We start from the raw sequence: 22,862 nt of genomic DNA, 5'->3' as shown, positions 1-22,862 counted from the left end.
GATTAGATATGCATGAAACAAAAAATTACGGGATCGGCGCGATCTTCATCTTCAAATCTTGTATATTTAATCGGAAAAATAAAAACTAAAAAGACTTTTGGAGACAGGTTGTAGCACATTTTTCTCATTTTTAAATTAATTTGACTTTAAAATGTTTTGTTTTGTCTAGTACAGGTAAAAACGAAGTGATGATCAAAGATATAGTTTCTGTCAAAAAAAAATCAAAGTTATAGTTAATATCATGATCAAATGCAAGGAAAAACTAAAACACGTTTAACTTATAACAAGTTGGTACGTAACATTAATTTTATTATGCGAATGAATAACTAACAAACGTTTAACTTACATAAGCACATAACAAGATGAATGATTTAGTTCGTTACGTGACTTGAAATTATTATCAACCATATATATTAAAAAAGCTAAAGCTTCACATTAGGAACCGGATCAGGTGATTGTGCTGGATTTGGACCCGTAGGAACTTGTCTTTTGATTACATGATTGAAATTGAAATCATTTGACTTTGCCATAACAGGTACTGGATCAGGAGATTGTGCGGGGTTCGGACCGGTAGGAACTTTTCTTTTGATTTCACGGTCTATTTTGTAATCATTTGACATTGCCATAACAGGTACTAGATCAGGAGATTGTGCGGGGTTCGGACCTGTCGGAACTTTTCTTTTGACTTCATGAATGGAATTGTAATCATTTGATCTATCCACTTCAGAAACAGGGTCAGGTGATTGTGCTGGATTTGGACCAGTAGGAACTTGCCTTTTGATCCCATGATTGACACTATTATCATTTGACATTTCCACAGCAGGAACTGGATCAGGAGATTGTGTTGGATTAGGACCTGTAGGAACTTTCCTTTTGATTTCACGAATGAAATTGTAATAAGTTGACATGGCCATAACAGGAACGGGATCAGGAGATAGTTTTGGATTTGGACCGGTTGGAACTTTTCTTTTGATGTTATAACTTGTTAGACGATCACCGACAACAAGAGAAATGAACAAGAGAGACATTACAGCAACCAAATAAACTTTATGGATACCCATCTCTTGAGTTTTAGTTTTTTTTTTTTTTTGGTAGTGTAGTTTGAGTTTGTGTTTGATGTATGCAAAGACCATGCATCTATAAATAATCTGTTCATTCTTAGTTTTTTTTTCCGTTGACATTCTATTTTTTCAAGCATTCTCATGTTATTTATGAAATGGTCAATGGTCAACTATACTTATGGTTTCTTTTTAGGGAAACTATAGTTATGGTTATACATTAAATGTTCAAAGAAAATAATTCTAATTGTTTTTTTAAATAAAAATAATTCTAATTTGTACTCCTCCGTCCGAAAATGTAAGCAAAAATTGGTCAACAAAAATTAATGTATTTAGTTCAAAATTTATATCAGATACATCAACTTATATTGACCTATTTTTGTTTACATTTGGGATGAATGAGTATACCTTAATATTCAGTCTTAATTGAAAGAAAATCACATTAAAATATGTCGAAACTACTAACTTTTTTTTGTTGAAAGGATCAAACCATTTTTTAAAAAACTGGACCGGTCATCGATGCGGTGAGAGTACAAGTCCAATGGTTCATTGGTCAGACCAGTAGATCACTGGTTGGACCGCATAAATGAATTTATGATAAACATAGACATGTTAATTTTTTGTTCACGTTATATAATTATATTTATAATATTTGGCATTTTGGCGACTAAATCATAAAAATATTAAGTGGTCTCGTGGTTAAGTGACTAAATTTTTGCCTCAAATCCATTGCTCGATACTCATTGATGATATTATTTCATTTCAATTTTTAACTTAATTCCTGGTGAATTAAGACTGGCCGCTGATTAATTTCAATGGTGAACGTGAAGCTTGATTTGGAAATAGCAAATATATTAATATAATTAATTACATGGACTTAATTTTTTTTTTTGAACAGACAAAAATGGAACATATATTAACAACGAAGTGTCACTTCTTCCGCACAAGATGTGCTAAAAGAGAGCGACCATAATTACATCATAAGTTCTAAGAATAAGTAAAGAACAAAACAAAGGGGTATCTAACCTATGCCTAAACAGAGAATAGGACAAGCTAGCCAATTATGAACCCCTAACACAAAAACAACATTAGCCGCCTTCATCCACCAGTAAGAATGTATTTGAACCTTTTTGAAACATTGGTGAATGGAAATATCTGTGTTATTGAACTGTCTATTATTTCGTTCAGTCCATAACACCCATACACAAACAAGCCAAACAAGTTGCATAAATGAACGTTTTGTTGATGCACCACCTAATATATTAGTGAACTGAATAAAATGATCAGACACATCAACAGGGTCAACTCCAGACACCCCAATCCAAGCACGAACCATATGCCATAACCTGCTAAAAATGGGACAAGAAACAAATAAATGTTGTGTTGTTTCCACTTCCCCACAGCCTGCGACACACAACTGTGTATCCGGGTTAAGCATACCACGAGTCACTAAATTCTCCTTTGTTGGCAATCGATTTCTAAGGAGACGCCAAGCAAGGATTGACACCTTCAACGGAACCTGTCTATGCCAAATTAAATCAGAAGTCTCTGAAACCATATTACTCCCATCTGAAGTGAGCAAATCATAAGCTGATATGACAGTATAGCTTCCTACAAGGTCGCGAGACCATCTCTAGTGATTTGTAGAATTAACCTGCAAAACAACATTAGCCAACAACAGCCTACACTCCTCGACTAACATCTCCTCCCAATCCCACAGCCTCCTACACCACTCCCACGCGTCACCCCCTTCACCCCAACCCTTAACAAACATTTCCTCCACCGTTCGATTTTTATTAGCACTTAGGTCATACAAGCGCCTAAATCGAACTGACAACGCAATACCACCCACCCACGGATCAGTCCAAAAAATAAGTACCTCGCCCATTTCCCACCATTTTTGTAACACTATCGTGGAACCATCCATCTCCGACACCTCCTCCACTACTACCACACAACCGCACAACCTCCCTCCACCAAGAAGAGGCTCAGCCTCCCCCATCAAGCACCTCCCCATTCTCTTCCCCATACCGGGCAGCCAACACTTTATACCACAAGCCCTCTCTATCTACTAACAACCTCCAACACCATTTGCCTAACAGGGCCAAATTAAATTCATTCATTCTCCTCACCCCTAAACCCCCTTCCTCCTTACGAACACAAATATTTTTCCAACTAATCCAAGATGTTTTCCTAAGATCCTCACAACCCCCCCAAAAAAAATTATTAAACAAAGATTCTATAGAAGAGATTATACCTGACGGAGCTTTGAAGAAGGAAAGTGCATAAACAGGAAGTGAAGACATGACAGACTTTATCAGAATTAAGCGGCCACCAAAAGACAAGAACCTGCTTTTCCACGCGGACAACCTTTTCTTAATCCGAGCAACAACAGGATCCCAAAACTCTAGTCTCCAAGCATCCCCCCCAACAGGAAGGCCCAAATACATAAAAGGCACCCTCCCCACCTTGCAACTTAAAGACATAGCTGCTTCCCCCAGCTAAGAATCACAAATATTAATACCTGACAGCATGCTTTTATGGAAATTTACCTTCAAACCGGACACACTTTCGAACAATAGCAAAACAGCCTACAAAGCACGGACATTCGCCCAACTCTTCTCCCCCACCAACAATGTATCATCAGCGAATTGTAAATGGGAAACAGACACGCCGTCTTGCAAACCAAATTTGTAACCCGTAAACATCTGCGCATCCACATCAGCCTTCATCAAAACATTTAAACCCTCCGCCGCCAAAAGAAATAAAAATGGAGATAAAGGATCACCCTGACGCAACCCACGCCTCAAAGGGAACTCAGTCGTGGGGCTGCCATTAACCAAAACCGACGCTGAAGCTGTGCCTATACATTCATTAATCCATTTCCGCCACAAAGTTGGGAAACCCATTTTTACCATTACCGCGTCCAAATACTTCCAATCAATCGAGTCGTACGCTTTTTCAAAATCAACTTTAAATAACAACAATTCTTTTTTCAACTTTCTTGCCCCATCCACCGCCTCATTAGCAATAAGAAGACCATCCATAATTTGACGACCCGAAACAAACGCAGACTGAGTCTCTGACACCAGTTTTCCCACCACTCCCTTTAACCTATTGGCGAGAATTTTTGCTAATATTTTGTACAAACTCCCAACCAACGAAATGGGTCTAAAATCATTAAGTTTTTGAGGGCTCTCCACCTTTGGAATCAACGCAATAAAAGTGCTATTAATCCCCTTTGTTAACTTTCCGTTTCTATGAAAATCACCAACAAAGCGCATGATATCTCCACTCATCTCCGACCAAAATTCCTTAATAAAACCAAAGTTTACACCGTCAGGACCGGGAGTTTTGTAACTGTCACAATCCCACACCGCCGCCTTGACCTCGTCAATGTGAAACGGCCTCACCATCGTCACCCCATCCATAACATCAATACGCCTAAACTCCAAACCCTCCACACTAGGCCGCTCCCCTTGAATGTTTTTAAAATGATCAGCAAAATAGTTAAAGACTGCTGCACGTACCGGATTAACACCTTCCACTACACCTCCGTCGACAAGCAATGATGAAATTGTATTACCACGATGCCTTCCAGCCATGATTGAATGAAAATATTTGGAATTAGCATCTCCATCTTGCAACCATGATAACCGCGATTGTTGCCAATAGATACTAGTGTCCATTCGCGACAAAGAATGAATATCAAATGTGCTTTGACGCAATTCCTGTAATTCATCCACCGAAAGGTCTTCCTCTTCCCCCTTTGTATCCAAATCGGCCACCCTCTCTTTGAGAGCCGTTATTCTTCCCGGTAAATTACTTACATGAATACGGTGCCACTCCTTCAGCGCCATTTTGATCCATTTCAATTTTTCTTGTAAAATGAATCCACCCCACCCTTGAACCTCAAACGATCTCCATTTATCAGTCACAAATTGTTTATATCCCGGAACTTCATTCCAACATTTTAACATGCGAGTTGGTCGTGGACCCTAGTTATCTTCATTTACCATCAAAAACAAGGGACAATGATCAGACAAACCCCTCAAATGAGCTACTTGCATGCAACTCGGCCAAACCAAGCACCAATCTTCTGACAACAAAAATCTATCGAGTCGACTCATTGATGAACCATCCCCTTTGTACCATGTATACCGTTAAACTTCACTCCAATCGTCTTGCCTAACCCCCACACATCCTCTACAGCCACCTTCTCATTTCCATGCATAACCACCCAATGCTTCCAATCATTAGAAACTAACGCTGAAGATGAATCGTTACTACTAGTAGGATCACTCTCCACAACCGCCCCTCTTTCACCTCCTTCCTCCCACTTCTCTTACGAACCTTATTCTTAAGAATATTCAAGATCTCCTTTCGATCCTTATTAGGCATCCGTGCAACTTTCTTCAAACTAAGCACTGAATGATGCAAAACCCCACCGGTTTTCTTCTTCTTTTGAGCAACCATCTTCTTTTTTGATACAACTCTCTTAGTATTTGATGTGAAAACAATGCCTGCCTCTTCGTCATAATGATCTTTCATACAATTGATACTCCATGGACCTGAACAAGAATTTCCACTCTTCACTTCGGGACAAGATGTTGCACGAAATATTGAGGATGATGGATGCTCACTCTCGTTAATTAAAAGTTGGTTCACATCTTGCTCCTCTTCTTCCCTCTTCACTGACAACTCCTTCACCACCAATGGCTCTTTCAGTAACTCCTTCTCATCGATAATAGGACTATCCGGTGAACTCCCCTCCTCCTCAGACTCCTTGCACCCATGGTCACCAACATCATCCTCTGCTAATTTTTCCACCATCAAATCAACAGCATCTTGGACGTCATGCACATTGTCTAAGTGTTCATGATCAGAATGATTCGAAACATCGTCATCTTCATCCTCAAACAGACAAGCATCCTCTCCGACACTAAACCCCCACTCCTCAATTAATTTAACCTCTAACACCATGTCATCCACCATGATAGTGTCCACTGTATTAATAATATCCAACGACGACGTTGCAATTAGTACCCGAGCAAAATCAAAACGCTCCTTCTCAATAGTAAAACTATCAATTTTTAAGTAACGTCCACTTTCCATAACACATAATTTAAAAAATGATTCATTCCAAGCATGCAATGGAATCCCATAAATGCGTACCCAAGCACCTCTCTGAAACGACATTGTTTCTTTGTTCCACACTTTTATATTCTCAAACAGCATATCAAAGAACTCTCTTGCACCACTTATAACAAACATCCCTTGTAATTGTTGTTTCTGAGAAATAAATACCTTGTCCGCCCCGAGTGGAAAAATATTAACATCAGTAAAGCCGGCATCCTGAATTCTGTTTTGAACTATAAAAATGGACTCCCCATGTCGTACCGTCGCCATTGCCCCATTGCTTGCCCACAACAAATCATCTTGTGCAGCCCTATATTTTTTAATAAGTTTATTTTTGTGAACAACATTATTTAAATCATTTTTCTACTGTATAAGAGCTCCAAGTTCTGCAGATACCACGTCTTCCATCCTTCTCTCAACCGACACTGCCTGCTGTACCACCGGAGCACTCCTCTCGGTCTTCCTACCCTCGAGCCTTAACAACACATCGCCAACCCTCACCCCTCTGCCATGACTGTTCTCCATCACCGACGGCTGCACATTCCCCTCGCCATGTCCCTCCACCTGCAGTATCCGGTTCTGGTTAACATCCACCGTACCACCCACCTTCTTCACATTCACGCCTTTCCTTTGTCCTCCCTCTCTACCACAACCTCCTGTACCATTCTCTCCACCACCATCACCCTCCTCCTCGGTCCCCTTCCTTTTAAACCGCGCAACCCTTGCCCACACACGTAAGTCGCCGAACCAGACATTGTTGAGAGTCTGCTCAAGTGTGACAACATCCCTAACCTTTAATAACCTCACAAAGCCATACGTCTGACCCCGTGCATTACACCTCGGAGCAATGTAAACATCATTCAAAATACCGCAAACCTCGAAACCCTTCCTCAGAAACCAATAATGCGCACGTTCTGGAAAGTTTGTGATATAAAAAGTAACGAATTTTTTAGTGCCAGAATCTAATTGATCAACATCTGCATCGACACCACTGTCTCTGTCCTTTCCATAACCCACATGTTTTCCATCATCAGAAGCATTGCGTTTTGCATTCAAAACCCTACATGAACCCTGTTGTTGCACCGCTGTTGAAGCCGCTGAAACCCTAACCTTCCCTTGCTGCCGGTCGAACCTTCCTCCATGCTGCAAAACTTGATTTCGTCTGTCCCATCCTCGATCGTCCTGTTCCTGTGCTTTCCGACGTCTCGACATCACGTCAATCCAATCTCCCCTACCCCCCCCCCCCCCATTTGGTGGCACCCTGCCTGGACCCCAATCCCCCCCGTTGTTCCTCACTTCCGGCGAAAGATACCGGCGTGGTTGTCCCTGGCGAGGCCGGAAACCACCACGATCGCTCACTCTCCTACTCTCCTGTGCGCTCATTTTTTTTGTTTGGTAATTTATGGAATGAACTCGACCCTTAAAATTGGACTTAATTTTTTTAAGGAATTACATGTACTTAATTGTAGTGTCCTTTCAAAAAAATCATGATTAATGCAGTTTATAAAAATATCAACTATTCTTTCAAAAAAAAAATATCAACTATTCTTAAAAAAAAAAAAAAAAAAACTAGAGTGTGCAAAAGATAAAGAGAGAAATCGAGAAGAGAACAACACATGTATTTATCCTGATTCAGCCCAAAACCATGGATAGGGTCCAGCCGCCTCACACTTGAAAGATTTTTCCACTATAATCGCACAATATTGCAATTACTGTTATTTTTCAAAGCACTTATCGACTTATTTTGCAAGTAATTCAATATAAAAAACCCCAAATTTGATATAAATATCGTTTATATTAGTAAACTGTGCCAAAAAGCAATTATATTTATTCTCATACATTTCTATAGGTTTTGAGGATGACTACCAATACGGAGTAAAGAAAGGCAAACACACACTAAAAGCTAAGTTAGAGCATCACAAAGTGTTGGAAAAGTTAGACATAGAAGTATTACGAAGTATAAATTCAAAGAAAAATATTAGCACAAATAAATTGAATCATAATAGGATAAAAACAGAGAATATGAAAACTTATTGATTTTTTATTGAGGCGTGCAAATGCACTGAGCTTAAGAGTGTTTTGCCACCACATGTAAGTTATCCGATGTGGTAGGTCTCACAGCTATACTCTTCAAGATACAACAGTCACTTCTTGCTAGCACGGTCTCGTTGGATACTCAATGGAACTTAATATTTATTATTTCTTATTAGTGACTGAATATGAAAATAAGAGATTCCATAGGTTCTTGTGGTTGTATCATAAATATGTGTTATTTTTCTCCAGCTGTATACTGCCCACCCATTCATTATGTAGAAGCACCGGCATTGTGTAAGCATAATCATAACAAGTGATTAGGATTGACTATCTATTAATTATAAATGACTAGCTATTGTGTTATCATGTAACCTTGATATTAAAGAGGCAATAATAGGTGTAGCTAGTTAGTTACAAGACTTAGTCACCGACAAAATTACTCCCTCCGTCTCACAATAATTGTCTCTTTACCTATTTTTCTTTTTCTCAAAATAATTGTCACTTTAGAATACCAATGCAACATTTATTATTTTTTTTCCATTATAATACCCTTATTTATTGAACTTCATCCAACTTAACTACTCCACTAACTACAATTAATAAGGGTGTTTTAGTAAATGATACTAATTTTACCATCAAAATCAACACAATTAATCATTTCCTTAATAATCGTGCATCAACCTTAAACGACTATTATTTAGAGACGGAGGGAGTAATTGATATACTCCCTCCATTCCTTTTCTTTTGATGTTTTAGAGTTTCAATTAGAGGACTGCTATTTGGTACGGCAAATTTCACAACGAAATTTCACGGACGCGTGAATACGTCTGTTTTCCACGCGCCGCACTTTCTGATCTTTTTTTAATTAAAAAATAAATTAGCTTGCGTTCGTTCTTATTAAGAAACTATGAAAAAGAGTATTGATTCATTAGATTGGAATGAGAGTACATCATAGTATATATACATCAAGGAGTTGTACTATCTTATTCTAGATTGTACTATACAAATGACAAAATGTACTACACTAGCTTTGTTGCTTGTACTTCAAGTTATTTGTGTTCTCATGCTCCTTAGGTGTGGATGCTGTATTGTGTAATAGCCCCCCACAAGTTGGAGGGTGGTAGATGTCTAGCATTCCCAACTTGGAAAGTAAGAGACCAAAAGGTTGTGGATACAAAGCCTTTGTAAAGAAATCAGCAATTTGATCATGAGTGGTGACTGGAAGGAGTTTGAAGATGCCAGCTTGCAACTTTTCCCTCACAATGTGACAGTCAATCTCAAGATGTTTGGTTCTTTCATGGAAAACGGGATTGGCAGCAATGTGCATAGCACTTTGATTGTCACAATAAAGCACAGGAAGCTGAACACAATTGACTTGTAAATCTCTGAGTAAATACAATAACCACTGCAGTTCACAAGTGGCAGTTGCCATGGCTCTATACTCAGCCTCAGAAGATGATCTGGAAACTGTGAGCTGTTTCTTGGTTCTCCAGCATATCAGTGATTGTCCAAGAAAAAAGCAATGGCCTGAAATGGAGCGCCTAGTGTCCTTACATCCTGCCCAGTCTGCATCAGTATAACCTTGAAGATGCAAACCTGAAGCTCGAGGAAAAAAAATGCCTTTGCCTGGTGAACCTTTCAAGTATTTGAGCACTCTAAGAGCTGCATTATAGTGAGTTTGAGTTGGTTTGCTGAGAAACTGACTCAATTGTTGAGTAATAAAAGTGATGTCAGGTCTGGTTGTATTCAAATAGATCAATCTGCCAATGAGTCTCCTATAGCTTGAAATGTCAGTAAGAGGAGAGGAAGTGTCATTGTATAGTTTGACAGAAGGATCAGAGGGAGTGGATACTGGCTTGGAACCAAGAAGACCTGAATCTTTCAGCAAATCCAAACAATACTTTCTCTGACATAGAGTCCCAGTATGAGAATGAGCAACTTCAAGGCCCAAGAAATACTTCAAAGTGCCAAGGTCCTTAATTTTGAATGCTTGGTGTAAGACATTCTTGATGATATTAAATTCAGAAAGAGAATTGCCAGCTAGAATAATATCATCAACATAAACCAAAAGGACAGTGAAGGTCTCAGATGCTGACTTTATAAACAAGGAAGCATCAGAAGCAGCCTGTGTGTAACCATTAGAAATGAGTAGTGCAGTGAGCTTCTCATACCACATTCGACTGGCTTGTTTGAGACCATACAAGGATTTGGACAATTTGCAGACTTGATTAGGTTTGGAAGTTGATAAACCTGGGGGAAGCTTCATGTAAACATCTTCATGAAGATCACCATGAAGAAAAGCGTTGTTTACATCTAATTGGTGAAGAAACCAATGATTAATTGAAGCCAAAGCAATAACCAGTCTGACTGTAGTGACCTTTGCAACTGGTGAGAAAGTATCAAAATAGTCCAATCCTTCAATTTGGTTATACCCTTTAGCTACCAATCGAGCTTTATACCTCTCTATAGAACCATCAGCATTGTACTTGATTCTATAAACCCATTTGCACCCTATGGGTTTGGTTTGTGAAGGAAGATCCACTATTGTCCAGGTACCAGTTTGATCAAGAGCATTAAGTTCAACTTGCATTGCTTGTTTCCAACAGTCAAATTTGATGGCCTCAGCATAAGATTTTGGTTCAACATGAGAAACAATAGACAAAGAAAATGTATGGTGAGAATTAGATAAATGTGTATGTGAAATAAAATTTGATAATGGAAATGAAGAGCAAGCTTTATTAATGTGAGATGCAGAAATATTAGATGAAGGACATATGTAATCTTTCAGGTAAGATGGAGTTTTCTTATTTCTGGAAGAAACTCTAAGAAGGGGGGATGAAGTAGGCGTGGATGATGGGGAATTGTGGATGCTGTGGTCAGTAGATGAAATAGGTGGTGGAGGTGAAACTGGTTCATGGATAACAGGGGATGAGGAATGATACTGCCAATTGGAGGTAGGAGAAGAAGTTTGTGAGTTATAAGGCAAAACAAGTTCATGAAAAACAACATTTCTAGAGACAAAAATTTCTCTAGTGTCAAGATCATAAAGAACATAGCCCTTAGTGCCGGACTTGTAGCCCTAGAAAACAGACTTTCTTGCTCTAGGGTGAAGTTTTGATCTGTGAGCAAGAAGGGTGGATGCAAAACATAAACAGCCAAACACTTTAAAGGAATGTATATCAGGTAAAGAATCATATAAAAGTTGATAAGGGGATTTGTGCTTGAGGAGAGGAGTAGGGACTCTATTGATTAAAAAAACTGCATGAAGCACAGCATATGACCAGAAAATTTTGGGAAGTTTGGATTGGAAAAGTAAAGCTCGAGCAACATTGAGAATGTGCTGATGCTTTCTTTCCACTCTACCATTCTGTTGAGGAGTTTCAACACATGATTTTTGGTGTATGATACCTTTAGAGGCATAGAATTCAGTAAGAAGAAACTCTGGGCCATTATCTGTTCTGATGTATTTGGGAGTTATTTGATAGTGAGTATGAATTAATTGGACAAAATTTTTGACATGACTAGAGACTTCAGATTTATTTTTAAGTAAAATGACCCATAGGAATCTGGTAAAGTCATCAACAATGGTAAGAAAATACTTATGTCCATGAACAGCAGTAATGGAAAGGGGTCCCCAAATATCAAAATGCAAGAGCTCAAATTTAGAGGAAGCAATAGAAGTACTCAAATTATAAGGCAATTTTCTTTGTTTGGCAAAGTGACAAATGTCACAGATTGCTTTATTATCAATAGTAATAGAAGAGTACAAATGATGCATCATGGACAATCTTTGATTGGACAAGTGACCCAATCTAAAGTGCCAGATTGCATTGGAAGGAATACTAGAAACATGACTATTTGAAGAAACAGAATTACAAGATTGTAAAGACTCTTTATTTGATGGGAAATGAGCAGAAGTAAGAGAATGCACTTGAGGTGAAGCAGGAGCAGAAGGATGCAGTCTATAGAGACCATCACAAAGATTACCCAAACCAATCATCTTCTGGGTTTTCACATCCCGTATAATACAAGTATTAAGCAAGAAATGCACATGATAAGGTAAGGTTTGACAAATTTTAGAAACAGAAACAAGATTAACTTTGAAAGAAGGAGAATAAAGAACATGAGTGATGTGAAAATGAGGTGAAAAAACAACTGTACCAGCATATTGAACAAGTACAGATGAACCATTAGGTAAGTTAACTTGAATAGGTTTGATTTTGTAATATGAATGAAACAAATGCAATGATGAACAAATATGTTCATTGGCTCCAGAATCAATTAGCCAATGATCAGGAGGAACATGTAAAGAACAAGAGAAAACTGTGTTTATACCTGAGGTAAAATCAATAGATGAGGGAAAAGAGGATGTTGTGACTGGTGAGAAGTGGTGTAACCGTAACCGAATTCGGTCCTTCACTAGGATGCACATAGTAGATGGAATCAGTGTTAGGTTGTTGGATAATGATCGGAGCTGCACGAGGAGGCATGATTGAAGAACAATTGAAGAAGATGAAGCGAAAAACAGAGTAAAGAAAAGAAGCTTGCAGAAAGCTCAATTCGCCAAAGAAAGCGAAGAAAAGAACGAGAAGATGAAAAACGAGGAAGAAGAAGAAGAATCACGAAGGATTCTGAAAGAAAATCAAGCTAGAATGAAGGAAAGAGAAAAGCTTGCAGAGCAAGCAACAATGGCGGAAGCGAGAAACGGATCGTAACTAACTTTCTCTTTCATGAAGAAGAGAGAGAAAGAAACTGATACCATATTAAGAAACTATGAAAAAGAGTATTGATTCATTAGATTGGAATGAGAGTTCATCATAGTATATATACATCAAGGAGTTGTACTATCTTATTCTAGATTGTACTATACAAATGACAAAATGTACTACACTAGCTTTGTTGCTTGTACTTCAAGTTATTTGTGTTCTCATGCTCCTTAGGTGTGGATGCTGTATTGTGTAATAGTTCTCTCCCAAACAAAACAAACCTGTTCCTTCTCTCAGAAACACAAAATTCCTTCCTTTAACAGATTTGTGTAGAGGAACAACGAATGCCACAAACACGGTAACAAATTTCCCAACCTTATTTTCATATTTTCATGCATCTCTTATTGCTTATTGTGGCTTTCTGCTTGTTGTAGCACTACACAGCTCTGTTTTTTTAATTGGAGTTTTGGGGTGGTTTGTTAATTAGTAATGAATCAATGGAAGCACCGATAGTTAGAAGAAACAGAGTTATGTGAGGATGGATTGGATACATGATTCGCAAAGGCATGAGCGTGAAACTGAGAAGACGAAGACGACACTATTTAACACAAAAGAGAATTAATTCCAATAAGAGGTTTGCATCAAAACAATTGAGCGGTGGTAGTGGTGAACTTAAGGGAGAGTTATGCAGATATTCACATGCATGTGCTATTTTTTTTAATTAAAAAAATATCAAAAAGTGCACCGCGTGGAAACAGATGTATTCACATGTCCGTGAAATTTCGTTGTGAAAATTGCCGTACCAAATAGCATTTTTTCTTTCAATTATATTCCAAAACTTTTGATGTTTTAGTGAATTTATTATTGTTTTCTCAAGTTTACTCTTGTTGGAAAACACCATAAACTATTAAAGTAGTTTTTTTTTTGTTTTGAGGGAACTATTAAAGTACTCCCTCCGGTCCTAAATATAAGCAAATTTCACTTTTTAGGTTCATTCAATTAATGATGTATGTGGTTCATATTATGGACCACATACATCATTAATTGAATGAATGTAAAAAGTCAAATTTGCTTATATTTAGGACCGGAGGGAGTAGTTGTGACCTTTGGTTTATCACATGTGAATTTAATGATAAATAAGGATATTTTAGTCAAAAACACATAAATATTTATATACTTTAATTACTCCTTAAAACTTGTGCCAAGAGTTAAAACATCAAAAGAAAAGGAATGGAGGGAGTAATTATTATTAATATAATAATTAACTTTAAAATAAATTATTAAATAAAATTTCAAAAATCCCCCACAATTTATTTTAAAGTGTTAGGTGTTCCAAAGAGCGTGAAACATCAATGCATAAATATTACTGTCTTCTGGACTATGAACTAGCACATAGAGCAAATGAAATTTGATTCACTGGAATGTCGGTGAGATTATAACCTCTATGAACCTCATTTCGTATGTGAAACATTGATCTCATCACTCACATTGGCATCTGGTCCAAAGTTGTTCAACGCGATGTGGTGCATTTTGGCCTTGCACCTATGCCTGAATTTCATGAGTGACTCTAGAAACTTTGTCCAAGCTTTCATAGAGGCGGCCCCACCTCCAACACTCATATAGGTAAATATATCAAGTGTACACCATAGTCAAACATAACTCAAATATATGAGCTATAGATTGTTAAGAGTAATAAAGTCAACCTCCAATGTTGTAGTATACATTATCATACACTATAGGGATGAACTCTCAAAATTAAAATGGATAGTGTCTCATCAAATTGACAAGTGACTTGTTCTTACCCATATGAACATAGTCCTGCGAATTTTCACAATCTATGTTGGGTTACCATCACTCTTAATTTTTGTATTGGAAATAATTCATCCCCCTCGTTGTGTGTGTGTGTGTGTGTGTGTGTCTATATAATTTTTTTCTTCAATATACTGATGCATCACAAATAGTACATTGACTAAGATGACTATCGTTCAGTATCTCATATATATTATCAAATAAACATCCATGATATATTATCATAGGTTTGCTTAAATAAATTCTAAGCAATAACACCCCCACATAGGAAATAATTTAATCTATGTATAGATTTACTGTACAAGTCTACTTCAAAATGTTTCCATGCAACTTCTCCCCCATATTGAATAAATATATTTTCACGTGTGAAGTTTATTCAAGTTAGCTTGAATTATTTTCAAGTGGCAACACCCCCACCTTGAGGAAAATAAATCCACACACATAGATAAATCAAACATCATTGTATTATTTTAATACAATGGATAATTCACAATATGTCACCAATATTTTAAGGTGTATCTCAATATATATCTCTTGAGTTTATCAAGAGAATAATATATTTTAATCTTTATTGCACTTGTTTCACTCATATGCATATCATATATGTATCTTCATGAGTTTCTCTATTTTTCTTCTAATAATATAATTAAATAATATTTCGCAATCAAACAAAATTTTTCAAATCAGTGTTCTCATTGTGCACACACATCAACTTGGTTTCACAAATTACATATATACACGTGTCGTATTAAATTCTCCCAATCATAAATGAACCATATGTCCCCAAAATAGAATATATTTCACATATAAACAAAGTGGACATGTCAATATAGTTATAAACAAGAATTTTTTTAATTTTTAGCAAGCATATTAAAAGAATAATTATGTCTGAATGAACACAATAATACAAAATCATCCAATGAATACAAACACTTTTAGATCAATATATAACGATTAAAATATATTATTCTCTTACATTTAATGTGTCACAGATTATGTACCTTATTAAAAATGAATGACATCTGCGTATAAATTAGCTCATCCATCATGACCAACATATATCATATACACATTTAAATTATTGCAATGATAGATAATATTATGAAATCAAAAGCAAAAATATATGACACATAAATTATTGCGGACATCCTCAAATCACATTAATATGTCACATGCAAAACCAATATTTAAATTAAAGAGATAAAATATTTTCAAGTTTCTTCTCATGACCACATACCATACACACTGTAATTAATTAATAATAATAGATGCATGAACACAAGAGAGTTACTCCCGAATAATACAATTAAGAAAAATACAGCATTATCGATGATGTCAATCAGTCATACACTATTTTTAGAGTCACTTTTAATTAAGTTTTTAGTATATTTTTATTAGTTTAGTATTTAATTTAGAATCATTTTAAATAAATTGTCGCTTATGATTTATTGAATCAAATAGTGAATTAACTGTTATTAATCAAAACAAACCATGATTTGATGACATATGTTGGTCCTATAAATAAAATAAAATAAAATAAAAAGAAACAAGTGGACCAACTGTTCGAAAATGCATGATGCGTGAAGAAATAAAAACATGGGTTAGTTAGGATATTAGCAAAAGGTGCATTGGGAATTAAGAAGATCTTGGGCTTTGGCCGAACCAATTGGTGTTGACTCGAGAGAAAAGAAGACTTTGGCAGCTTGATACAAGAGATATAAAGGAAGCTAGCCACACAGTACCAAATGATTCACGTTTTGGCACAAAGAGGAGCTAGGTCTTGGAATCACGGTTTTGGAGAAAGGAATCACGCACCAGGGAAAAATGATTAGCAACACGGCACAGAGAAAGAAATTGATGAACAACATGATGAAATGGTTAATTTTATTTTCCATGTTATTTATCTGTATCTCTATGTGTAGCTAAATTTCACTTTGATTAGATATTTTAGATGATTTTAATTTGAATTGTTTGAATCATGTGACTTGTATGAACTCTCTTTGTCATCAATGAAACCCTAGTATTATTCAGTATTTGTGTTTAATGCCTTTTGTATGATTATGTATGACTACTAGCCCTAGCTTCTTAATCATATAAATTGATCCTAGAAATTAATTGACTACTAGCCATAGCTGTTAATTCCGACCTAATAATTCTGTTTGACTTTATATATGAAACTAGAGATAGGAAGTTGCGAGTTATGACTTAGGGATTAACGAACCAGTAATACTTCTGAAGTTAAGAATCGACTTAAGAGATTATAACTTAGGAAAGAGTTTTGACTCAAGAGATTGATCAAAACTATTGTGTTAGTCCTTTGTTAAACTAGGTGAACATTGAGAGAGAAGAGGTGCAATTCACCAAACAGCGAGAATTAACTGATTCGAAAGACACATGATCACTTTATCTCTGTTATTTTCCAAAACAATTTATTTTTATTTTAATTTTCAGTTAAACCCAAATATATGCTCTGCATAACCCCCAATTGTTAAATCCTTATTATAATTACATTGCCGAGTTGAGATTGAAACAATCCCTGTGGAGACGAACTTATAAATTTTATTAATTCGATGCATTTTTAGTACACTTGCTAAAAGTCTATCAATCAATCATTGTTTCAACATTTTCCTACAAATTAAGTCAACATGGTTTGTGTTCTACGAGCGTACATTTATAAACAACAATTACTTAGCTTCAAACTAGTTAGGCATAAGAATGATGATATCAATCAACCATTAACTTTGTCTCCATCTAGCATCAATATTTGTCAACCAAATAGACTTATGCTAGGCACCAAAAAATGCATTTATATTTTAAATAATGAGTTCTTGTCTTTTCTATATACTTATAAATTCGATCAAGCATATTGATCAAACAAAAGAATAGGAACGAAACAAATGATCATAATACCAATTACACACAGAACTCCACAATTTTATACTACAAGTTTACAAATAAAATTCATAACAAAACTTGTACTTGTGGTAAAAGAAATGGATGATGTGTACCTTTACAATGAAGACCATTTTAAAACTATATTCATATAGTTTCCAACTTCCAATTTCATTAAGTTGTGAGCAACATCATGTTTGCTTTCTAACAATAGCAATCTAATTTCAACTATCAAAATTCTCTATTCATCAACAAATAATTGAATTAACAAATTCAAAATAAAACTAATAATTCCATGAGAAATAATACTCTTAAGGTTGTTGGAAAAATTACACATAGAATTATTACAAAGTATAAAATCAAAGAAAAATACTAGCATAAGTAAATTGACTCGAAATAAGAAAAAAAAAATAGAATAGGAAAACATATCGATTATTGATTGAGGCGTACAAATGCATTGGTTTTAAGAGTATTTTTCCACAACATGTAAGTTATCTGACATGGTATGTCTCACAGATAGTACTCTCCAGGATACAACAATCACTTCTTACTAGCACCGCACGTGAATTAGCAAGGTCTCGTTGGATACTCAAGGAAACTTAATATTTATTATTTCTTATTAGGGAGCGAATATGAAATAAGAAATTGCATAGGTTCTTGTGCTTGTATTATATATATATCTGTGTGGGTGTGTATTCTTTTTCTTCAGTTGTTTACTGTCCACCCATTCATTGTATAAAAGCACTCAATTAGAACATTATCATTGCGTAAGCATAACCCTAACAAGTAATTATGATTGACTAGCTATTAGATATTGTGATATCATGTAACATTCATATTGAGAAGGTAATAGTAGGTGTAACTAGTTAGGTACAAGACTTGGTCACCATAAAAGTTAATTGATATATATCTCGAGAAAAACACAATTCGTTAGGCGAGTTTGGCACGGTGAAATTGAGCCAAAACAGAGAGTTCAAGAACGATAAGCCAAAGGCAATTCACTAGGCATGATTTGGTCCGCTAAGTGCCAAGACGATTCAAGAAAATATCTGAAAACAATTAGTTTTTCCCTCCTTTGAAGAAACCTCAATTCGCTAGGCGAGCTTGACTGCCCCTAGCGAACTTAGGATTTCAGAACTTCTGTAAATAGAGGTGTAGGTCATTTATGTAGAAATGAACCATTGTGAAACCGGACCATATATAGCGGGGGGGAGGGGGAGTAGCCATTGGAGGGCTAGTGAAGCATGGAGACAAGTTTGTTGATGCCTCCTTAACATCTATGAACTCTCTTGTGTTAGTTATGCTTCTCATGGGTAACTAAACTCTCTTTTGTGTTGGGATTGGATGTAAATAGCTAGGAATCTATGTAGTACTCTTAATCTGGCTGGTTGTATACGATTTATGCAATCAATATAATTTTAGCTTAAATTTGTTCTCAATGCTTTGTCGACGATGTTATGTTCCACAATTGACCCTTTTATTTAGTTAGAGGCTAGTAAGCCTGGATATCTAAAGGATATGGTTTAATTTATGTATAGGTTCTATCGCTCGAGAGATCGCGGGTATGTTTATATTCGTGTATAACTTTTCAAGCTTATGCCGTAGAAATAATCAGTTATTTTACCACATATGCACCAGAAGTCATTTGTTTATATGGATCTCGCGTTGTTAACCTTAGCCCGAGACGTGCACTGAGGGATGTGTGGAGTTATATTTGAAGTATAAAAAGTATACAATCGATTAAGAAGAAACTTACGTGGAATGGTTATTGAAATTTAACCCCAACACAAACTATATGTATTCTATTTCGATTTACTTTAATTCATGTCACTAAAACACTTTTATAAACACTCGTTCAAAAAATATGGCTTACAAACTTAAATTGAGCTAAGCGCGGTCTTTGTGGATTTGATATTTTATTTTTTGATAAAAACCGGCATACTTACCACTGTGCTGAGGAAACCAGAAATCCTCTTTTATCAATTACTTAGACACACAAGTCTAAGGTTTCCTGCCTCTCCTTGAGGACTTATACAATTAGAGTTTACACATAAATTTGATTTCTTCTTGAACTTCTGACTCAAAGAGTTGTAAAGAAAGTTAAGCTCGATTGATTTCTAAACACATAAGAAATTTTTGAATTGGAAGTTTGCAAGAATTTTTCGAAGTGTGTTTGTGCTTTTGATTTGAACTGATTTTATACACAAGTTGAAAGTGTGTGTGTCTCTTAATTCTTCAAATGCTCAAGGTCCTTTTATAGGAGATTCGATCACAATTGATAGCTCATCCCTTATTCTTCTTAGTTTTCCTTTACACTTTATAATTAATCTCAATTGTTTCTTGTTAAATTCTTCATATTTCATTGATTTTTGCAATGAATCCTTATTTTATTTTATTTTTCTTTTTTCTCTGTTTTTTTAAGAAGCTAAATTAGCCCACCCAAATTGGCATTGGGGAGAATCGAACCGGAGACATTGAGGTGGAGCACACTCCTAGGTCCCAAGCCAATACCACTAGGCCAACCAAAGTGGGTTCTCTTTTCTCTGTTAGAAAAGTGTTTTCTAACTATTATAAATTTTTTCTTCTACTTTCGATCACCTTTTTCGTTCTTTATTCCTCACCATGTCTGCTAAAAGTTTCTTAGAAAGCATTAATGGTGCTAATGCAATTCCTTCCTAAGAACAAGGGTTACCAAACTGATACTTTGAGCCCTTATTTCTTGCATCCCAATAAGAATCATGGTGTTGTTCTTGTAACTCCTTTGTTATATGGCAACAAATTTTGTTGAAGGTCTTGTGCAATGCAAATTGCATTGTGTTTTAAGCAAAAATTTCAGTTTATAAATGGTGCTCTTCCCATACCCTCTGTTAAAGATCACAATTTCATAGTTTGGAGTCATTGAAATACAATGATTATGTCATGGCTGGGTAATTCTATTAGGGAGGCATTTTTGCATTTCAGATTTTTCAAGAAGATATTTATACTCTAAAACAATGTGATAGTTCCAACTCTTCCTATTATACTAAAATGTAGAAATTGTGGCAAGAATTAGACAATTTAAGACCAATTCCTACTAGTAACTAAGTTAATGATTGCAAAATTGCAAAGATGCGTGAATACAATGGTTCTGACTAGGTCATAGTTTTTCTTAAGGGTCTAAATGAACAATTTTTAGCTATAAGGTCTCAAATCATGTTGATGGATCCTCTTTCCAGTATTGGTAGAGTTTACTCTTTACTTGTTCAGCAAGAAAGACATGTTATTGTTCCTCTAGATTAATCTAAACTCCTAATTATTTCACGACATCAATTTTCTGGTAAATTTCTAGAAAGATTTCTCAGAAAATGATTATAGTTGAGATTGACGATGCACCAAATCATTATATTCAAACATTTTCTGAGAAATAACATGTTTCCATTGATTTAAATTCACTATCTTCCAATATTTCTCATCTTTCAGAATCACATCATTCTCATAATACTCAAATAATAAATCATGATCCACCAATCAGAAAATCCACTAGAGTACACAAGCCACCTAAATACCTACAAGCATATCATTGTAATCTAATCATTTATACAATCCATACTGCATCTCCCCTTGCAAAGTCATCATATGTTCAGACTTGTAAGTATCCGTTATCATCCTCTTGGTCTTATCAACATCTCTCTTCTGCACACAAACATCACACTTTAACCATATCCTCTATATATGAACCATCTAACTATGACGATGGAATTGAAAATTGAAAAATGTTATCTGTTGGATATTTGTATATTGGCTTCACTTTTGCCTAAAACAAATATTCATGTGAGATGTTGAACATGATGTGCCAACATCTTGGAATGGTTCAGTTGACCTGCACTTTGCCTTATTTTACGCACACGCTATTTTATTTAAGGAATCCACGCATTTATTCTTGTTGGTCAAGCTGCATGTTTTTAGCACAGGATCAGATCGTTTGTTATTTCCTAAGACTGTGTTATCTACTTAGGAAAGTTTGGAGGTGATCAGGATGTTCCTAATAATGTGCCTACATATTAAGAGTTTCCTTTTCTGGTTCTGTTATTTTATGAAATGGATCACTGAATTATTCTGAAGCCCAATAAGATTGCTGACCCGTATTGCTTCAGTATTTAAACAAGACTGGAAGACCTAGAGAATGATTCAAGCCGTCATTTGGAGAATAGATCATTTTAGGGTTTTTAGTCTGTTTATTGTAAGCCTTTTGTGTATCACCTTGATGCATGTTTAGGACTGTGTTTGAGTTGTAAATTGTGCACTACTCTGAAGCTTTTAAGCAAAGAGTTAGGTAGTTTATGAACTGCACCAAAGCTGTGAAGTATGGTGTTCAGTTGTTTTGTTTGAAGGTAACTTCATTTTGATTGTATTTGTTATTTGAGTATCACAGGGGTTGTGATCATTTGTAAGGGAGTGGGATGGGATCTCAGATCTAGGAGTTCCTAGGTTGAAGTCAGTACGGGTAGGTCCTAGGTCATATAGTGCAAACGAGGAGTTTGCTGAGAGCTATTGAATATGGACTACACTAGTGGATTTCCTTCCTGGCTTGGTAGCCCCCAGATGTAGGTGACGTTGCACTGAACTGGGTCAACAATCTTTCTGTGCCTCTTTTGTGTTTGTTTATTGCTTTACTTGTCTTTTGTTAGCTTATTGTTCCAAACATATAGTTCAACATCTGTTTCTGTGTAATTGGTGTTGGAACATCACTTAGAACATCATAAGTCTAACATGCCAGAATATCATTATCAAAGTGGAATTCAATGCACTAATTAAGAACAATAGATGGGAGTTGACATCTTTACCAGTTCACAAGAAAGGAATTGGATGCAAATGGATTTTTAAACTCACGCTTAATGTTAATGGTTATATTGAAAGATTTAAAGCCAAAATTTTTATGTAATTTCTTATGATGTAAGCAAACTCGTTGAATTCTTAGTTTCTCCAACAAATGAGCATATGATAGCTGGATTATATGTTCTCAAATTTTTCAAAATAATTTTGGTGAAGGATTATTTTTCAGCTCATCATCTCCATTAACTCTCAAAGGGTTCTCTGACTCAGACTGGAGAGAATGTCTAGACACTTGAAAATCAACAACTAACTTTTGTTTCTTTCTTGATACATCTCTCATACGCTGAAAAAGCAAAAAGCAGTCAGTGATATCAAGATCTTCATCAGAAGCTTAATACATAGCTTTAGCACA

General features: G+C 35.9%; 1 protein-coding gene and 1 long non-coding RNA gene across 2 annotated transcripts; one reads left to right on the top strand and one right to left on the bottom strand.

The window, feature by feature from the left end:
* Positions 1 to 296: 296 nt before the first annotated feature.
* Positions 297 to 1,356, bottom strand: LOC146955923 (uncharacterized). Its single transcript, XM_085715542.1, has one exon. It carries the CDS (start codon positions 1,179 to 1,181, stop codon positions 423 to 425), a length of 759 nt encoding a protein of 252 aa, XP_085571668.1. The 5' UTR covers positions 1,182 to 1,356; the 3' UTR covers positions 297 to 422.
* Positions 1,357 to 12,619: 11,263 nt separating this feature from the next.
* Positions 12,620 to 13,759, top strand: LOC146955922 (uncharacterized). The gene is made up of 2 exons (XR_015012553.1): positions 12,620 to 13,295; positions 13,372 to 13,759. It is a non-coding gene; the product is annotated as an uncharacterized LOC146955922 (long non-coding RNA).
* Positions 13,760 to 22,862: the final 9,103 nt, after the last annotated feature.

The sequence above is a fragment of the Medicago sativa genome, chromosome 1 (genome assembly GCF_051527215.1).
Source record: "Medicago sativa cultivar Bolivia chromosome 1, Bolivia_mono, whole genome shotgun sequence".
NCBI lineage: Eukaryota > Viridiplantae > Streptophyta > Magnoliopsida > Fabales > Fabaceae > Medicago > Medicago sativa.
This window is presented reverse-complemented; position numbering and strand designations above follow the sequence as displayed.